Source organism: Calonectris borealis, chromosome 8 (genome assembly GCF_964195595.1).
Source record: "Calonectris borealis chromosome 8, bCalBor7.hap1.2, whole genome shotgun sequence".
Classification (NCBI taxonomy): Eukaryota; Metazoa; Chordata; class Aves; order Procellariiformes; family Procellariidae; genus Calonectris; species Calonectris borealis.
In genome coordinates, this window is record NC_134319.1 from 169869 (window position 1) to 188504 (window position 18636).

The following is an 18636-nucleotide window of genomic DNA, read 5'->3' on the forward strand; positions in this document are numbered from 1 at the left end:
GGCCTTCTCTGCTCCTCACCCCCCACCACCAGCGAGCAGGCTGGGGGGCACAAGAAGCTGGGAGGGGACACAGCTGGGACAGCTGACCCCAACGGAGCAAAGGGATATCCCACACCATATGGCATCATGCTCAGCATATAGAGCTGGGGGAAGAAGAAGGAGGGGGGGACGTTTGGAGTGGTGGCGTTTGTCTTCCCAAGTCACCGCTATGCGTGATGGAGCCCTGCTGTCCTGAGGATGGCTGAACACCCGCCTGCTGAATGAATTCCTTGGTTGGTTTTGCTTGCATGTGTGGCTTTTGCTTTACCTGTTAAACTGTCTTTATCTATATGCAGACGGTAGCGATGCAGGCCTTCGTACTGCTGAACTGGAAAGGCTATTCAGCTGCTGTGGGCAGTAGCATAGTAGAAACTGAAGTACAGCTATTAACGTATTTCAGACACTGGACAATTTAAGTGATGTGACAAGCAAAATTAATAGAAAACAACCACACTTCTCTTAAAAAAATTTTATTAGAATGCAGCAATGACTGTCAGAAATAACATTCCTATCATCTCATTTTATAGTGAGAAAACATCGCATTGTGAGGTTCTCATTTCTTGCCCATTTTGTATTTGAACAACCAATCACTTTGGAATGCAGAATGTTTAGAAAGTACCAGCTTTGTTAGTCAGGAATGAATGAGGGACTGGACAGGGAGAATAGAAGTAGTCCTTGATAATGTACAAAATAAAAATATTTTGAAGGAAAGTTTTTTTTTTTCTCCATGCCTTTTTAATTCTATTGAGGAATGCACTAAAATCCTCTTCCGTGAGAACACTATAGCAGCACCAGACACACTTTATACATTTCTTTAAGCCTTAAATTTGCCAACATGTTCACAAGCTATGATCATCCTTTGAATCTGAGCAGTTCCCTCATAAATCTGAAAAAAAGAATTGCAATAATGTTAGCTGATGATTTTTTAAAAGGTTTTAACAGATCTACACTTTTAAACCTTCACGGCACTAATCCAGTGTGGATTAGGATGGGCAGAAGGACAGAAAACAGAAAATTCCAGCGTGACAGAGTAACTACAGTGGGCTAAATGGAATAAATCACATACAAGATATTGAGAGACAGTCTCGTTCTCTCAGGTGCTCTTATCTAAACTCAGTAAGGTTCTCATGAAAATAAACAGATATGGTGGGTGAAGAAGGATGAGGAAAATTTCTTATCTGAGGAAGAAAATACGTATTTTAGGTTTTACAAAGTAGGATTTAAAACAATAGGTGGAGGGGAGGAGGTGACTTGTGCTGAAAGTGGTGTATTTTCTTTGACTAGCCTTTCAAGGTCATACCAAATGTTCTCTCTGAACCATTTATTTTCATTAGTTAACTAGTACTCTCTCCCATACAGTTTTGTTTGGGGTTTTTTTTTTGTTTTTTTAATCATGTATTCTTGCATTTTCTTCGAGAAACAGTCTGCATCATCCCTCTCTTCTACTTGTTTGCTGGCAGCAAAGTCAAAGATAGACAACAAAGCATATATGAAGCTCTAATGCCGAAGGAGGCCATATGCTCTGCAGGTATACTGCAATGTAATGTGAGGGCTGAGGCAACGTAGTTTAGGGGTTTAAATGTTTCAGCTCCCAGTTCTGTCGGAACTTGGTTTGGCAAATCACTCAAATTCATGCAAATTCACTTTCTCATTCACTTACAGCAATAATCTTCCCAAGAACCTTACAAAGCTTTTTGAAAATAAAGATGCACGTTAGTTTTTTGGTTCAGAAGAAATTGTTCATTCCCAAAGTGAATTCTCTTGACTGCTGCTGCTTACCCCACGTTGATCCAGTTCATAGAGCAGATTGTGTTTTGTACTCGGCACTGGTGAGGCCACACCTCGAATCCTGTGTTCAGTTTTGGGCCCCTCACTACAAGAAGGACATGGAGGTGCTGGAGCGTGTCCAGAGGAGGGCAACGAAGCTGGTGAAGGGCCTGGAGCACAAGTCTTATGAGGAGCGGCTGAGGGAACTGGGGTTGTTTAGCCTGGAGAAGAGGAGGCTGAGGGGAGACCTCATCACACTCTACAACTACCTAAAAGGAGGTTGTAGCGAGGTGGGTGTTGGTCTCTTCTGCCAAGTAACTAGCGACAGGACAAGAGGAAATGGCCTCAAGTTGTGCCAAGGGAGGTTTAGATTGGACATCAGGGGAAATTTCTTTACTGAAAGAGTGGTCAGGCCTTGGAACAGGCTGCCCAGGGAAGTGGTTGGGTCACCATCCCTGGAGGTATTTAAAAGACGTGTAGATGAGGCCCTTAGGGACATGGTGTAGTGGGCATGGTGTGTTGGGTTGACGGTTGGACACGATGATCTTAGAGGTCTTTTCCAACCTTAATGATTCTATGATTAATATTAGGCATCTTTTGGAGCAAACCAAAATGGAAGCTCTGTTTTCTCTATATACCACATACCCACCAACCCCTAATGAAGACATAATGGTCCAAGCCTACAACTGGACCCTTACAATTACAGGCATATCGGGGACATGCAGTCCAAGCGACCAAACAGGCTTGCTATGAACTCAGCCTGCCCAAACTGCTTAAAGTGTAGTTGTAGGGGCCTCAGCAGTTATTCCTGCAATCTACTAATCTGCTCCTATTGCACTAAATTACTTGCTGATGAAGACAGCCATGGAACTCAAGTGTAAAGACATCAAAACTCACAATCTTCTTAAGTAATTACAAGAAAGGTTTTGGTTTATAAGCCAGTGGAAACAGTTTCAAGAATCACTGACAACTAAAGAAGGGAAGTTTTCCAGATTTGAGAAACTTTGTGGCCCTGTGCTGGACTCCCTCCAGTTAAGTCTGTATCTTGTACTGGAGAGCCTAGAACTGGACGCAGTACTGCAGGTACTTAGGTTTGAGAAACTAATTAGAGTTTCTACCAGAGTAGCCTATATTTGTAGCCAGACAAACCTAGAGCAGAGTAAGGACATGTAAAAATATTACCAGTAAACACAGTATTAGAATTGTGTAATACTGAAAAAGATCATATATATGGAAGAGAAGTTGAAAAACCAAGTTTTTGTACATGAAGCATATGGCCAAAAGCATATACCATCTGGAATTGGGCAGCAATACAGTAAAGCACAGTGAAGTGCAAGGTATAATCAAGAGACATGGACAAAATAATTGTAAAGACAAAAGCCTTTCCTGAATTCTTTTGGGGATGAAGTGGAACAGAAAAACCGTATTTTATTTAAAACAAAATTTAATACTAAATTTAATACTAAATCTGACTAGTCTGAACAATTAAAAAAAAAGTCTACTTAGCCATGCATTTGTGATGGATCAGTGTAATGGAAAATCTAAATAACTGGGATCCTGTAAAATCAATCTCAGCTTTCAAATAAAGTTCTAATCCTCACACCATCTTTCTCTAGAAAACCATGCAACCTGACAGGAAAAAAGCCCAATTATAATAAAGTTCCATTAATCATTCATTTCCTCACTCACAGGAATGCCATTAGTTCTGAGAACTTTTAGATTCCAAAATAGTGGTTGTCTTTCCTTAAATAGAGAAAAATAAATTCTTGGCTAGTGAGAATAATAGTTTTCATTTTAAAGTCAGCTCTAAGAGAAATATTAACTACCTAGAATCTTAAGAATGACAGCTGTTATAGCTAACTAACGTTACAGGTCATAGTCTGCATGCATTTCTTGATATCATCTATTTTGATATATTTTACCTAGTCACTATTAATATCATAAAGAGGTGAAAAGATAAAGATTACTGGTTTTGCTGAACACAACTAAAATATTCTTGCAGAATAAAGAACTGTAGCATAGTATATGACATGACATGGAATAATTTCTTGGCAATAACACTGCAGAAAAAAACCCAGGATTATGGGTGACTATGGGCTAAATATGAGTAAATATGAGTGGGTTTTGTTGTTAAAAAGAAAGGCTAATCACTCCAGGTTGTGTCACACTTCTGTTGATAATCATTCCATGATACTCAAATACTGGTGATATCTCAACCAAAGTATTCTACCCTGCTTATGATACCAAAGTTTCAAACAGAAGGTTTAGAGCACAGCAATAAATGATGATGAGGCTGGAAAGAGAAAGGGGGGGGGGGGGGAACCAAACCACACCCAACCAAACAAAAAATCCCCCACAACTTACGAGGAAAAAGGAGAAGAAGCTGCTTTAGTGTTCAGAGGCTGAGGGGAAAGCTAAACTATAGGCAGGCACCAGTCCAGGATACGTGTGGATGGTCAGAGGATTTCCATCACTGAAGGTTTTCAAGAACAGCATTATACACAAACCATCTCTACTTACAGAATACCAAATGCAACAATTTGCCCGATTTGAATGACTTTTTCTTTAAGTTGAAGGATTATTGCTTTCATTCTAAAAACTTTTTTTTTTAAGTATGTGTACATCGTGATTTGAAATAAGTAGCCATTAGTTTATTTTATGTAAAATTTATGCATTACTATAAAGATCACATTCTCTCTTTTACTTACCTGGTAGACTTTAGCATCTCTCTTTAGTTTTTCTACAGGATATTCAGTATTAAATCCATTTCCTCCAAAAATCTGTACTGCATCTGTAGCTACTTGGTTTGCAATGTCACCAGCAAATGCCTTTGCAATGGAAGCATAGTAGGTATTCCTGCGACCAGCATCAACTTCCCACGCAGCTCTCTGGTAAGCCATCCTAGCAAGTTCCACTTTCATTGCCATTTCAGCAAGCAAGAAAGACACTGCCTGGTGCTATGAATGGTGAAATAAACTAGGTTAACATTGCCTGCTTAAAATTCTATGACATCCAAGAAAAATACACTCTTCTTAATACAGTGATCTCTTCAACAAACTCAGTAAACTGCACTAGAGCAGTTCTACAGAATATGGATCAGGCTCTCATAATTGTATGTTGAATTAGAGTTTTAAGTTTTTAATTCTCAAATCCATTTTGTCATAGGGATTAAATAGTGAATTACGAAGTTCTTTACTATTTATGAGATTGGTATTTACCTTGCTGGTTATTCGTATTTCTTTAAAACTGGTAAGCAGTGTGATTGGCAATGTATTCTATTAGTATTAATACTGTGCGTCTTGTTCCACATACCTCAAAAGCTTCTTCCTTTCCTGAAAATCCCTGTTTATTAGCACTGAAGAACTTAAGTATGTCCTGATAGTATGCGAGTTTCAGGTTTTTGAGCGGAGTTTTCTTTCTGCTTTTACTATTATCATTGATAAATTACAGAAAAATTCCTGAAGTTACCACATAGCTAAATTTACTTAAATGGTGCTGACCTATATACTTGGAAACCCCAAAATAGCAGAGATATAAAAATTAAGGAACTAAAAAAAAAAAACCCAACCAAAAACAACCCCCCAAAAACCACAAAAAAACCAAACGAGGGATAGCCGTGAAAAATCAGTAGCTTTTATTTATATTGTCTCCCTCTCTCACAGACACACACTTACTTCAACAATTGCTTTCCCAAAGGTTTTTCTCTCCAAAGCGTATCTAGTAGCTTCATCAAGTGCTCTTTTTGCTAATCCAACAGCACCAGCTGCTACCTGGATTGAATACAGCACAGAATAAAAAAATCAGAAATTCCTACTATATTTTATAAATAAGTTATTTCTGATACTTACGGGTGGTCTGGTCTTATCAAAAGCTCCCATTGCGATTTTAAAGCCAGGTCCCTCAGCTATTAATACATTTTCTTCTGGGACTCTCACATCTTCAAAGACAACGCCTCTTCTATCTGAGCAGCGTTGACCCATATTCATTTCCTGAAGAGGGAAATTTACAGAGGTGCAACTAAGTTGGATTATTCAAAGGTACAATACGTTTTTATTCTTTAGTTTACTCAAAGCATAAAGTATGCTTTTTTCCCCCAAAACACTTCATCTAAAAATTACCATACACAAGACAAATACTGGGTTTGCATTTGCAGACCAGCACGCCCTTAATTTGTCTATGCTGGGCAGTTTACTTTCTCCTTATATGAAATCAGTTCTGTAGCTGTAATCAGTCTTGTTGTCTTTCTCTAGTTCAACTACATCCTTTGAGATAGGAGTGGAAAAAGTAAAGAATCTAATATGCAGGCAGTACAGGTGTACTACAAGTAAATAAATAAATGAGCTTTTCAAGTTTTCGGATTCCTTTCCTAATGTTCAACATCCAGTTTTGCCTACTACTAAAAATAGGTTGTGTTTTTTTTTTAAAAAGAGAGAACTAGCACCAGTGCCTCCAAGGCCTCTTCCTTGACCAGCAGTAGCTAAAATTAAAGCTCACTGTGTGCATGTTTATGGTTAAAATTGTCCAACTTGCTTCTTATCCTTTCAAGGCATACTACTTCTCATTTATTGGCACTTGTCAATAAAATAGTTCTCAAAGATTCTTTTGCAGCTGTTCAAAGTCACCTTATGTCAGAGCATTCTGAATAATTCCTCATCTGAATTAATAAAATTATAATTATGTCTTATGAATAGTTTCTGTATGTTGTGAAAATGAAAAGATCATTGCACATGAGCATATTAAAATAATCAGTTGCCTAACAGTCTTTTTTCTTTAATGGTAATTTGTTGCATTATTGTTTTAGAATCGAACAATAATTCCTGGCTTGTCAAATAAGAGATACAGTCTTCACCTTTCTTCCAGTTTGGATGCCAGGGCTATCTGCTTCCACAATGAATCCAGTAAAGGCTTTGCTTGCAGGAGCTTTTGGATCTGGATTGGTACGAGCTAGCAAAAAATACCTAGTGTAAAACAAAGAAGAAGGATGCAGTTTATCCTCACAATTTACAACCAGATACTTTTTTAGCTAACATTAAATGTCTTTATGTGCATTTCTACAATATAATAAATTCTATCTGTAAGTTAACAACCCTTTTTTCTTGCCCCTCCCAAAAGTAAACTGAGAGGGAGCAAGAGAGAGGAAGTTTCAAAGGTTCAAGATTTCATAAAATTTAATAAAATTAGTTCAGATCAACATGCAAAGATTCTCCACCTTTTCCATGTATTGTAAATCTTCATGATATTATCAGCTTCATAAGTAGTACAAAAGAAACCTATTCACAGCATGTACATAAAAATTAATGCTTAGGAAATACATTCTTGCATGCAAAATGTTATGTTATTATCTGATTTCAAAGATCTTAATTTTATTCTTTTAAGTATAAGTTGTAAGTAAGTATTTCTCTTAGAAATTAAACAGTTGTAAATCACATTTATGGTTTTCGGTAATGTCAGAAGATATGTGGTAGATTGTTTTCGATGGATCTGCCTTGAACAAGGAAATAACTAACGAGAAAATTTAGCTTTTCGATAAATGTATAAAGTTTTTCCACTTGAATAAAGAAGAATTTGTGTCTTGCGAATCAGTGTGATGTGAGACATGATGAAAGAGGTTTATATTGTAAAGCATGCTCCATAGACACCACAGCAATATCTGGATTCTTTGACAGCTTGAAAATATCTTCCCTTCAGAAAATAAAATGTAATGTCCCTGCCCACGGCAGGGGTGTTGGACTAGATGACCTTTAAAGGTCCCTTTCAACCCAAACTATTCTACGATTCTAAAATGTAACAGCACAATCCAACAGTGTCTATAGCTTCACTAGAAGTGAGAGGTGTTTCTAGTAGAATCAGAAGCAACTGATCTCAATGACAATGACAAAGCAAGGTAGCTAGCAATATGAGCCTCTTGAGTACTTTGCAAGTTAAATCATACTGTTGCTGTCCTGCCCTGAAGAAAAAGCAGAATTAATTTTGTTTGACAGCAGCAAGATTTGGGAGGCCTTCTTGAGTGAGGAGTTGTCATGTCATCGCTCATTTTCCTTTTTAGGCTTTGCACAGCACTGAGACTGCATTCTTATATCCTATCCTGATAAACTGGTCAGAGATTAAAGTGTGGTGTCTTGAAACACAATGAACATTCAGATTTATAAGAGATCTTTAAAGAATTTAACTTTGGCGACGGGGGGGAGCCACTATATAGCATAACAACGGAAAATACAACATGAGTTAACAGGTAACACACCAGCTGGCTTTCCCACTGTTTGTGATCCACATCTTCTGACCGTTAATAACATATTCATCTCCTTTCTTCTCAGCCTTTGTTTTTATACCAGCCACATCAGAGCCTGCTCCAGGCTCTGTTGGACAGTAAGCCTAAAAGAAAATAGAATACTAAATCTTGAGGAATAAAAGTTCTATTTTTAGGCAACCAAAAATTATTGCAGACTAAGTGCATCAAACTGATCTGTAAAAGGTTTAAGTGAACTGTATGGTAAACCCCAAAACATTAAATAAAAAAAAAAACCAAAACCAAAAAACAACCCAACCCCCAAAAAACCCCACAACAGCTGTCTGAGCAAGAACTGAAACATATGTGGGTTAGTTTTCTTTATAAATCCGTAATAATACATAAAATTGTCTTTTACTTTTAATCAAACAGAACCGTTCTGTAACCCTTAAGTCATTATTTCTTCAGGCTTCACAAACTCTGATGTGAAAGCCGAGAATCTTTAAATCTCAAAACAAGAGCACTGAGTAACATTTTATGTTTACTGTGTCCTTCATTTTATGAGGCTTTGCATTTAATGCATTGCACATGAATCTTTACTCCTTTCTATGTAACAAGTACTGCTTATATAATATTTAAGATCACAAATAGAGTTTAATTCTCATCAGAGTTGAGTTTCTCCTTATACAAACCTTGTATTCTTCTTAAACGCCTACACCCTCTCTTGAAAGGGAAATAAAAGGTATTAATTTTTGGTAAACGACTTAGGATGGGGATGATTTTCCAAGTAATATCTTCTATTTGCTTATCGAATGTATCTCACTAGCTATTTCCTGACTTTCAGTAAATGCCACTGTTTATTTACAAACCAAAATGGGCTAAGTTGTGAGTACATGTCAGTGTTTTCTGGGAAAAAAAAAAAGAGGGGGAAACAAAAGAAAGGGGAGGGAAGGGGGGGAAAAGAGTAATACTGATTAATATGGTTTAGGAACATTCTACAGTGTAGCAGTTACACTTAGACATATCATTGGTTCCTATGTCATTCTTCCTAAGTATTTTTTCTGCTGATGCTCATTTCCTGCAATGATTACTGGCATTTGCTGAAAGAAAATATTTAGACCATTAATTCATCTTTTTAAAGTGCACAGATTCTAGTTTAAGGGACGTAAGAAAAGACAGAACTTACCCCTAGGGAATTTGCTTCAATGGCAGTTTGAACCCCTGTACATCCATAAACTAACTCCTCTGTAATAGGGCATGCTTCAAAACTGCCAAGGCCAAGACCACCTACAGTTGAAATATTTCATTTACTAAAATGGGTTTAAATTGTAACATCCTAGTGATTTACACAAATTAATTAACAAAAACATATTCCCCCACATACATTTGATTGTGTACTGTGTTTGATTAGACATTCTCATGCAAACTTTTTAAGTAAAGTTTTGTCAGAAGAGTAACAGGTGATTTGAAAATTACATATCACAATTCCAGGGTTATTGTGTGATTAATACGGGACAAGTTGCATAAAGAGGCAAGAATGTACCACTTGAATTTTTTGAGTACTTTACATTTGAGAATTAAGAGTTCTTAGGAAGCAGAGAAAGGGCTCCTAAACTAGCACAGCACTTAGGGGGGAAAAAAAAAGTGTCTCTATTAATCAGACAACCAGCTCAGTAACCTGTTTCTGACAGAAGCCAACACTTTGGGAACTACATATAAATACAATAACAATACAACTATACTTCCTCAAAAATATTTTCCCGAGCTTTCAGGTCACTTCCTCAGCCAAAGAGATACCTCTCTTTGGTATCTTTGTTATGCTAACCCTCGACAGACATTTTGTATGTGAATTTGCCCGGTCTCTTTTTGAATCTATGTAAAATTTTAAGCATCAATGTCATCCAGGGGCAATGAGTTTCACAAATTAACTACACACTGCGTGTAGAACCGTCTCCTTTCATTTATTTTGAACCTGCCATCTGCTGATTTAATTCAATGCCTTCTAGTTATATTGAAAGGGACAGTGAACTATCAATCCCTTTTCACACTCTCCATGACGCTGACATTTTAGTCATTTCTCGTACAGAAGCTATATCTCACACAGAAGATATATCTTTTATAATCTTCGTCATCCTTTTGGGAACTTTTTCCATTTCCACAATACTCTTTTGAGATGGAAGGATCTGGCTACATAATGAATTAAAGAGGCAAGTGCAATTTGGATTCAGGCAGCGGCATAATCGTGCCTTCTGCTTTTTTCTTCATTCCCTTAAAGGTCCCTTCTGACCTTAAATTTTATGTTTTTGACCACTTCTGAGCATTATGCTGATGTTCACAGAACTATATATTATAAACCCAAAAATCTCTTCTTTGAGAGGCAGTAACTAGTTCAGAAAATACCACTTCTCTGTGAAGTTTGAATTGCTTCTTTCCCTTCACATGTGCATCACTTTTCCTTTTTTGAATTGCATTTGCCATTTTAACAGTCACTCAGTTTCATGACTTTCTCCTGCAGCTCTTTGCACCAGCCTCATCTTTTCTACACTGAGTAACTCAGTATTATCAGTAAACTCTATCACCTCAGTATTGACCCCTTTTTCTAGTTTATTTATAGATATTCCAAATAGCACAAGACTCAGCAAGGCTGTGCTGCTCATTTTTCCACTATGAAACCTGATGATTTTTAAAACTAATTTTAGAAGTTCAAGCATTCTATATCAACCAGGCATCCCTTGTTCACACACTTATTAGCTACTTCAGAGAACTGCAATGATTTTATGAGGCATGACTTCCTTTCACAAAAACCTTTCTCTAGCATATCATGTTTATCCGTGCCCACTATTTCTGTACTTCATCTTGCTCTTAATTTACAAGGTGTATCAGGCTTACTAGTATGTATTTTCCCAGATGTCCCTTGGAGACCTTTTAAAGCAATGGTGTCCAATTTGCCACTTCTAATTTTTCATGTAATAACCAAGTGATTATACACTGCAGTAGCCCAGCTATTTCAGCCTTTAGTTTCTCTAGAATTTGCGGCTGAATAAATCTGGTCCTCACATTGCTCCTTTTGTCTCTTTGTTCCTTAACCTTGTTTATTAAATTTTTGATACAAGATATACCCTCTGATTATTCTTCCAAAAAAAGGGTCTGCTATGGACACTTCCCTAACTTCTTTTTCAGGTAATACAAAAGCAAAAAAGAAAATAATTTAACATTTTTTCTGTGGTTACTCATATACCTAAACACTGCCAAAGCACTGCTGTACTGCACCTAACCTAAACTGAAAAACTGTCTTTCTGGAATAAACTCTGAAATTGCTCCACCCTGTGTCAGAGACTAGAACAAAACATGACCTTCTGATTTCTCTGCCTCATCAGCTGACACAGTGCACCAGGGGAACATGAGGCAGTTGTAATCACGGTAGGAAAATCTGGTCATAAATTACTAAATCATAATCTCTCTAATTTGTCTCCTGATTACATCCACATCTAGTGACACTTGTATGTGTCAACCTGCCTACTGATTAAATTTAGATTATTCAAGTATGCAACTGTTTATTTTATACAGAATCCATAATTACACATAGAAATCTCATCTAATGCCTTTTCTTTGTTTCATTTTACAGATTAAAAAAAATGTTTACTTACTTGCTTTCTGGTATGTGTGAATTCATAAGACCAAGTTCCCAAGCCCTTTTTATAAGTGGAAGAGGATACTGAAATAGACAGGGAAAAATCACCTTCTGATTCATCACAATCAACATTTTAAATTTTATGCAGGTTAAGATAAAAGTCTATTTTTTTCCCTTACACTATGGTAGATTTACCTCATATTGTGCAGCAATAGGAATAATTTCCTCCACAGCAAATTTACGAGCAGTAGCTTGAAACTCTTTCTGTTCATCAGTAAGTTCTATTAAAAAAAAAAAGAGGTCACACATTTCTCTACTATCTTTAATTTTGCCAGTTGTCAGACTGTGAGAAAAGAGAAGACAAGAGTCTCCTTCCAGTACAACCCAAACCACCACTTCCTGGGCCTCTGCAGGAAGCAAAAAAGCTCAGCTTCCTCTTCCTCCTGGGAGAAATCCTCCACTGTTCTCTCATCAACACCTACAATGCAGTTACTTCTGACAAAATTATCCACAAAATATTTAAAACGGAATAGAGAGGACCATGTAACATAAAATCTATTACCAAAAGAAACAAGAAAAATGCTATGCTAATGAAACGGAGGAAGAGAAGGAGGAAGATGTCATCCGAAGATCCTGGCTATTCAGTTTCAAATATCTAGCTGCTGACTCACTAAATTTGCTTTATGTATATAATATGCCAAGATGAGAATTAATTTCTTTATAACATTTCCTTACAACCAAGTTCAACTATGACTACATTTAATTACTTTAACATTGTAAATGGCAATGTGAGATAATTAATCAAAGCTAAGACACTTTGGAATTAAAAAAGCTTAAGACAGACACAAGTTAAAAAAAGAAGAAAATCTTATAAACACTACACACATACCTGACTTGCCTGAGCTGAAGAAGAAAGTAATTTTGGTTTTCAAACATTTTTTTTAAAAAGAGTAGAAATCTATTTAGAATAAACACCTTCATTTTAAATTCATGTTTAACTGCAATATAGGATTTTATTTTTTTTAAACTCTGCAATTTGCCCTTAATTGCTATATTTCTTTCAAAAACTGTAATACTTACCAAAGCTAAACCCAGCACCAGATTTGCTTATATGTAAGTTTTGAGCAAGTTTACTAGAATGTGACCTCCATCCATGCCCTGCAATGGTCTGAAGCATTTGCTAAAGAGAAAAAGAACATGAGGTGTAAGATCTTTACAGCTCAGGTCTCCTAAAGCTACTAGCCTGACTGCTGCACAAATTTAAGTGTAGAATCCCTCTTTAGAAACAATATCACATCAAGTATAATACAATTACTTGGATAAAAGTAATTCTTGGCTACCTTAAGTTTTGTTCCTGTGGCAAGCAGCACTCACGTGAACTGACAGCTATACCAGGAATCCCAGGCTTTAACAGCACTGAGCACGAGTGAACTGCCGTATTCACTTTTAAGTATTGCGCAATTGATTATTTAAAAATAATTAAGCATAATTAAAATTCATGTTCACAGAGACATAGCAATATATATTTCTTTCTTTTCTACATACACTCATCAAACCCGATTTTCTTGCCCACTAGTGAATATTCTATCTATCCATAATGTTTCTCTACATGCAGATGTATCAAGACTTTAAGAACAACCTACCTATTAACCAATATCTATCAGAGTATTTTGATAATCTCCCAGACTCATGTCTGCTTTCTTTTAATAAGCTGCTGCCATGGACACTTAGAATCATAGAATCATAGAATAGTTCGGCTTGGAAGGCACCTTTAAAGGCCATCTAGTCCAACGCCCCTGCCGTGGGCAGGGACATCTTCAGCTAGATCAGGTTGCTCAGAGCCCCGTCCAACCTGACCTTGAATGTTCCCAGGGATGGGGCATCTACCACCTCTCTGGGCAACCTGTGCCAGTGTCTTGCCACCCTCATTGTAAAAAAATTTCTTCCTTATATCTAGTCTAAATCTACCCTCTTTTAGTTTAAAACCGTTCCCCCTGGTCCTGTCACAACAGGCCCTGCTAAAAAGTTTGCTGCTGTCTTTCTTATAAGCCCCCTTTAAGTACTGAAAGGCCGCAATAAGGTCTCCCCGAAGCCTTCTCTTCTCCAGGCTGAACAACCCCACCGCTCTTGGCCTTTCCTCATGGAGGATGAGGAACGTGGAGAGGCGTTCCATCCCCCTGATCGGTTTTGTGACCCTCCTCTGGACCCGCTCCAACAGGTCCATGCCTTTCTTCTGCTGAGGGCTCCGGAGCTGGATGCAGCACTGCAGGGGAGGTCTCACCGGAGCAGAGTGGAGGGGCAGAATCCCCTCCCTCGACCTGCTGGCCACGCTGCTGGTGATGCAGCCCAGGATGCGGTTGGCTTTCTGGGCTGCGAGCGCACATTGCCGGCTCATGTCCAGCTTTTCATCCACCAGTACCCCCAAGTCCTTCTCGGCGGGGCTGCTCTCCATCCCTTCATCCCCCAGCTTGTGCTGATACCGGGGGTTGCCCCAACCCGGGTCCAGGACCTTGCACTTGGCCTTGTTGAACCTCATGCGGTTCACACGGGCCCACTTCTCAAGCTTGTCCAGGTCTCTCTGGATGGCATCCCGTCCCTCAGGCGTGTCGACCGCGCCACTCAGGGTGGTGTCATCTGGAAACCTGCTGAGCGTGCACTCGATCCCACTGTCTACGTCATTGATGAAGATACTAAACAGTACCAGTGCCAGCACGGACCCCTGGCAGACACCACTCGTCACCTATCTCCATCTGGACATTGAGCTGTTGACCACTACTCTCTGGATGCATCCATCCAACCAATTCCTCACCCACTGGACAGTCCACCCATCAAATCCATCTCTCCCCAGTTTAGAGAGAAGGATGTTGTGGGGGACCGTGTCAAAAGCCTTACAGAGGTCCAGACAGACAACATCTGTAGCCCTTCCCATGTCCACTGATGTAGTCACTCTATCATAGAAGGCCACTAGGCTGGTCAGGCAATTATTGTTGGGATTATTGTTATTACATCCAAATAGGATAGAACTCAGCAGACTATCTGAAGTTTATGTTTCTTCCTAATACTTATCACAAATTTATTCTCTTTCATTGTACATGCTTTCTTGGCTTTTTTAAGTTTACTGCCCACAAATATTATTGTTACAGCTATTTTCAGAATGCCTTAATGCTGTGCAAAAACATGTCTGAATTTGATTTTAAAAGGTTGTTTTACTCTCTTTTCTCCTTCAATAGTTATGAATCTCTGAAATGTTTGGGTAAAAAGTGAAAAATACTTAATTGGGTAAATTTCTAAAAAGACCCAAATCAATACTGTGCGAAAACAAATTAGCCTAAACACTAAGAAAAGGCTTGTTCTTGATTTTCTTATGTGAAAATGTAGAAAGAAAAAAAAAAGCTCTATCAGACAGTCACTTATTTCATAACATTAAAAAAATTGAATTAATCATAATAGCGCAAAAGTACCACAGAAATTTTACTGGAAACTCTAGAAGACAAGGACATTACAGAAAGTTACATAGTTGGGGAGGCAACAAGTAGCTTCAAAATAAAGTTGTGGTATAACTGTGCTTTTAAAATGCTGTGCAGAGACAGTTACGAAGTCACACCACAAGGAGCATGAAGAACGCAGGCAATAATAGGTATCAACACAGTGAAAAAAGTATTTCCAGAGGATACTGAAAACATCTATAAAGTTGGAAGGTGAAGAAATGCAGAAAGACCACTGCTAGGCATAGAAGAGGGGGAGGCTATGACATAATTGAATACTGAACTGTTAAGTCAGTTTATTAATAGTTCAGGATTGCATTTTCCAGTAGGCAATATATTACTCATTTCAAGTTTTCACAAACCACAGACATTGCAAAATGGTATCTTGCTAAGTTTTGTGTTACTGCTACTACTCTTATATAGAAAAACAAAACAAACAAACAATACCAACAAACATTTAGAAACACCTTGATCCTTCAGAATGTTTTATACCTTATTTTATCTGGAAAAAGACAAGATGAGGTTGAAAAAAAGCCAGATGATTGTAATAATTTTTTTTCTTCTTTTTTTTTTTAAGGAGCAGCCCTTGATAGCTTTGCCACCAAAAAGTTTTGCCTACACTAGAAAAAATACTGAATTCAAACTAATGATAAAAGTGATACCCTGTATGACAAAAGCTGTCAAATTTATACTAGAGAACTTGTGTTTTTTGTACCAGAGTAGTATGCAAGGTCAACACTGAAGGTTACTCTGGAAAAACTCAACACTCCCCCCACAAATAGACATAGGAATTGGACAGGTGGGATTCATACCTGGAAGTTGCATGAGTGACCAAGTGACAAAGGATCACGGTTTGCTGCATGTAAGAATTTGGATGACCGTCTATCTACTCTGTCAGCTTTCCTATTGCTTGACTCAGAGGAACAGTTAGATTCAGTGACCAACTACTGCTGGTGATGCTCAGATGCAACCTCTACTGCATTTCCTTGCACTACTGCATAAGCTCTGTCACAATCAGAAATATGATCGTTGAAGTGGCAAGACTAACACTGGAATAACCTGCTGTCAGGAAAAGGGTATGACAAAGATACACATCGAAGTGATGCAATCTTTATTACCTTAACACCAAAAAAACTACAGAACTTCCTCGAAAAGCTGCACATGACAGAAAAGGATAGGACAACAATAAGCTAAGGTCACTAACCTTGATTCTCCCTCACATAACTCAGGACAAAAATGAAGAGAGTTGTCAAGAGCAGTTTGTTGCTAGGGTAATGTGTCAGGAGGCTGAACTTGAAATACCAGTGCCCTATGGTAGCCATTAACTAACTGTTGGCTTCCCTTTCCTAAAGCATTACTTTTGATCTATAAAACACCAGTTCCTTCAGATAGGGACTTCTTCCCTCACTGACACTGTCACAGCAATACTTTGGACACATGGTCACGCTGCATCACTTTGGGGCAAAGTAACACTGCTGCCAGGAAGCTCTGACAAAGGGCCCTTCAACTAATTCAGACTCATGAATGACTCTGGAAATGGGGCAACCAGAAAAAGGCCTGTGTAAATGCTAAACAAGTTGCTACCCGAGTTTTGAATAATTTTTGCTTTCTAGGTTGAAGCTAGGCGGTTATTGGTGGTTCAATATAGCAGAACGTTAGTACTTAAGAAAAACAACTATTATACATCACACATATTTAAAAAAAATTAGCATAGGTAGTACAGCTAGGTATGGTTAAGGAAATGCATTGTGTAAAATACCCTGAATTATAAGCCCTGATGTTCTGAAGCTGTCTCTGCAGTTTGAGTAGGAAGCAGGAGGTGCCAGACCTCCACAGGGTTTTTCTAAAGGCTTCGCAGCATGGCCTTTGGCACATGAAGAGCCCCAAGGCTGTGCCGCAACTCGGCTGAAGAACAGATGGCATTCAGACCATTAAGATTAAGGCCATAAACTCACGGATAATAGTGCGGAGACAGGAAAAACAGACCAGTGAGTGGATTTCAGCCCTGCACGGCTTTGCCCTCCGCGGCTCCGGGGCAGCCGCTCGGCCTTCCAGCTGTCACGGCCAGGAGCGGGCGGTCACGGCGGCGGGAGCCGGGCTTGCCCCAAGGCAGCCGCCCGCGGCCCCGAGGCCGCCGGAGCTCCCGGCCCTTCGCCCTGCAGCGCTCCCGCGGCCTGCGGCCCTTCCCCGCCACCAGAGCGCCTGCCGCCCGCCTCGCCTCCGCTCGCCGGCCGCCAGCAGCGCCTCGCCCCGTTCCGCCCCGTGCCCCCGGGCCTCATGTCCTCCAGCGCTCGCGCCGCGCCGCGCCGCCGCCTGGCCCGGCCGCTCACCCGAGCGGCCCTCGACGCAGACACCTCGGCGGAGCGGCCCGCGGCCGCGCAGGCTCCCGGCGGGCGCTCCGGCAGCCGGGGGCGGTGCCGCGCCGCCCGCCCGCTTAGCGGAGCGCCGAGGGGGGGCTGGGGGTTGGGCCTGGGCCCGGGCGACGGCCGGGTGTGGCCTGCGGCCCCGCGAGGGCTGCCTTGCTCCTGTGTGGAGACCCCGGTCCTGGCGCTGTCCGGGCGCAAGCGGAGGTCCACGGGAGGCGTGGGGCGGGGGCGAGCGGCCCGCCGCGCTGCGGGGTCGGGCTGGCCAGGCAGGGTCTGGGGGTGGTCGTCGCCCCCCCTCCGGCTGAAGGGGCTCTTGTTTATTCGCTCCCTGCGTGCTCCGCAGCGCCGGGGGAGGCGCGGGCCTGTCGGCGGCAGGCGGAGGCCTTGGGCCCTTCCCCAGAAAGGCAGCCCGCGCCGCGGGCCGTGCACTGCAGGACGGGAAGCTTGCCCGGGGCTTAGCCAGTTCGCTTTTTGTACACTAAGTCTCCCGGGCTGCCTCCAACCGCCTACGTCGTTTCCCTGTTAGCAGCGAAGTCCCTGTGAGCTGTTCTAGTGTATTTTTGCCCCTCGGGGAATCATGAACTCATGTCTGGAGGTGTACCAGGGATTGGGGCCTGACCGGGACTGGTGCGTGGGCCTGCTCAGCCCCAGCTCTGGTGCGCTTTTGTCTGCCACCGTTTTCTGTGCACGAAACACAGTATGTGCCTGGACTTGGTCTCTTTCCAAGAACTTCTAGACTCATAACTACAAAAGAACACGATGTGTTGGCATAGCTAGGTTTTTTAAATTTGATTTTCATACAAATGTGAACTTTAATACTGTTCTTAATTTGACATACCATAGTGATGTGTACCATGTTCATAGTTATGTAAAATGTGCTTATAAATGCTCTCAATTCTGGCTGTATGTTAAAGCAAAAGCATTGATTTTGTAAATAATCTGCAGTGCATAAAATACACTCTCTTGAATATTATTGCTTCAGTGTTATAAAGCAGTGTTATTTAGGGTTTTATTAAAACAACTCTTTCAACAAATAGCTACTTTGATTTATCTATGAATGACTCAGTTTTGGGGCTGGTCCTGTTCAATATCTTTATCAATGATCTGGACGAGGGGATCGAG

General features: G+C 40.2%; 1 protein-coding gene across 1 annotated transcript; it reads right to left on the reverse strand.

The window, feature by feature from the left end:
- Positions 1–493: 493 nt before the first annotated feature.
- Positions 494–12843, reverse strand: ACADM (acyl-CoA dehydrogenase medium chain). The gene is given in 11 exon segments (XM_075155510.1): positions 494–925; positions 4515–4763; positions 5481–5576; positions 5655–5795; positions 6656–6764; positions 8048–8178; positions 9046–9132; positions 9219–9342; positions 11680–11747; positions 11859–11944; positions 12744–12843. Coding segments are annotated over 11 exon segments (1260 nt in total). The 5' UTR covers positions 12841–12843; the 3' UTR covers positions 494–853.
- Between the last annotated feature and the right edge of the window lie 5793 nt (positions 12844–18636).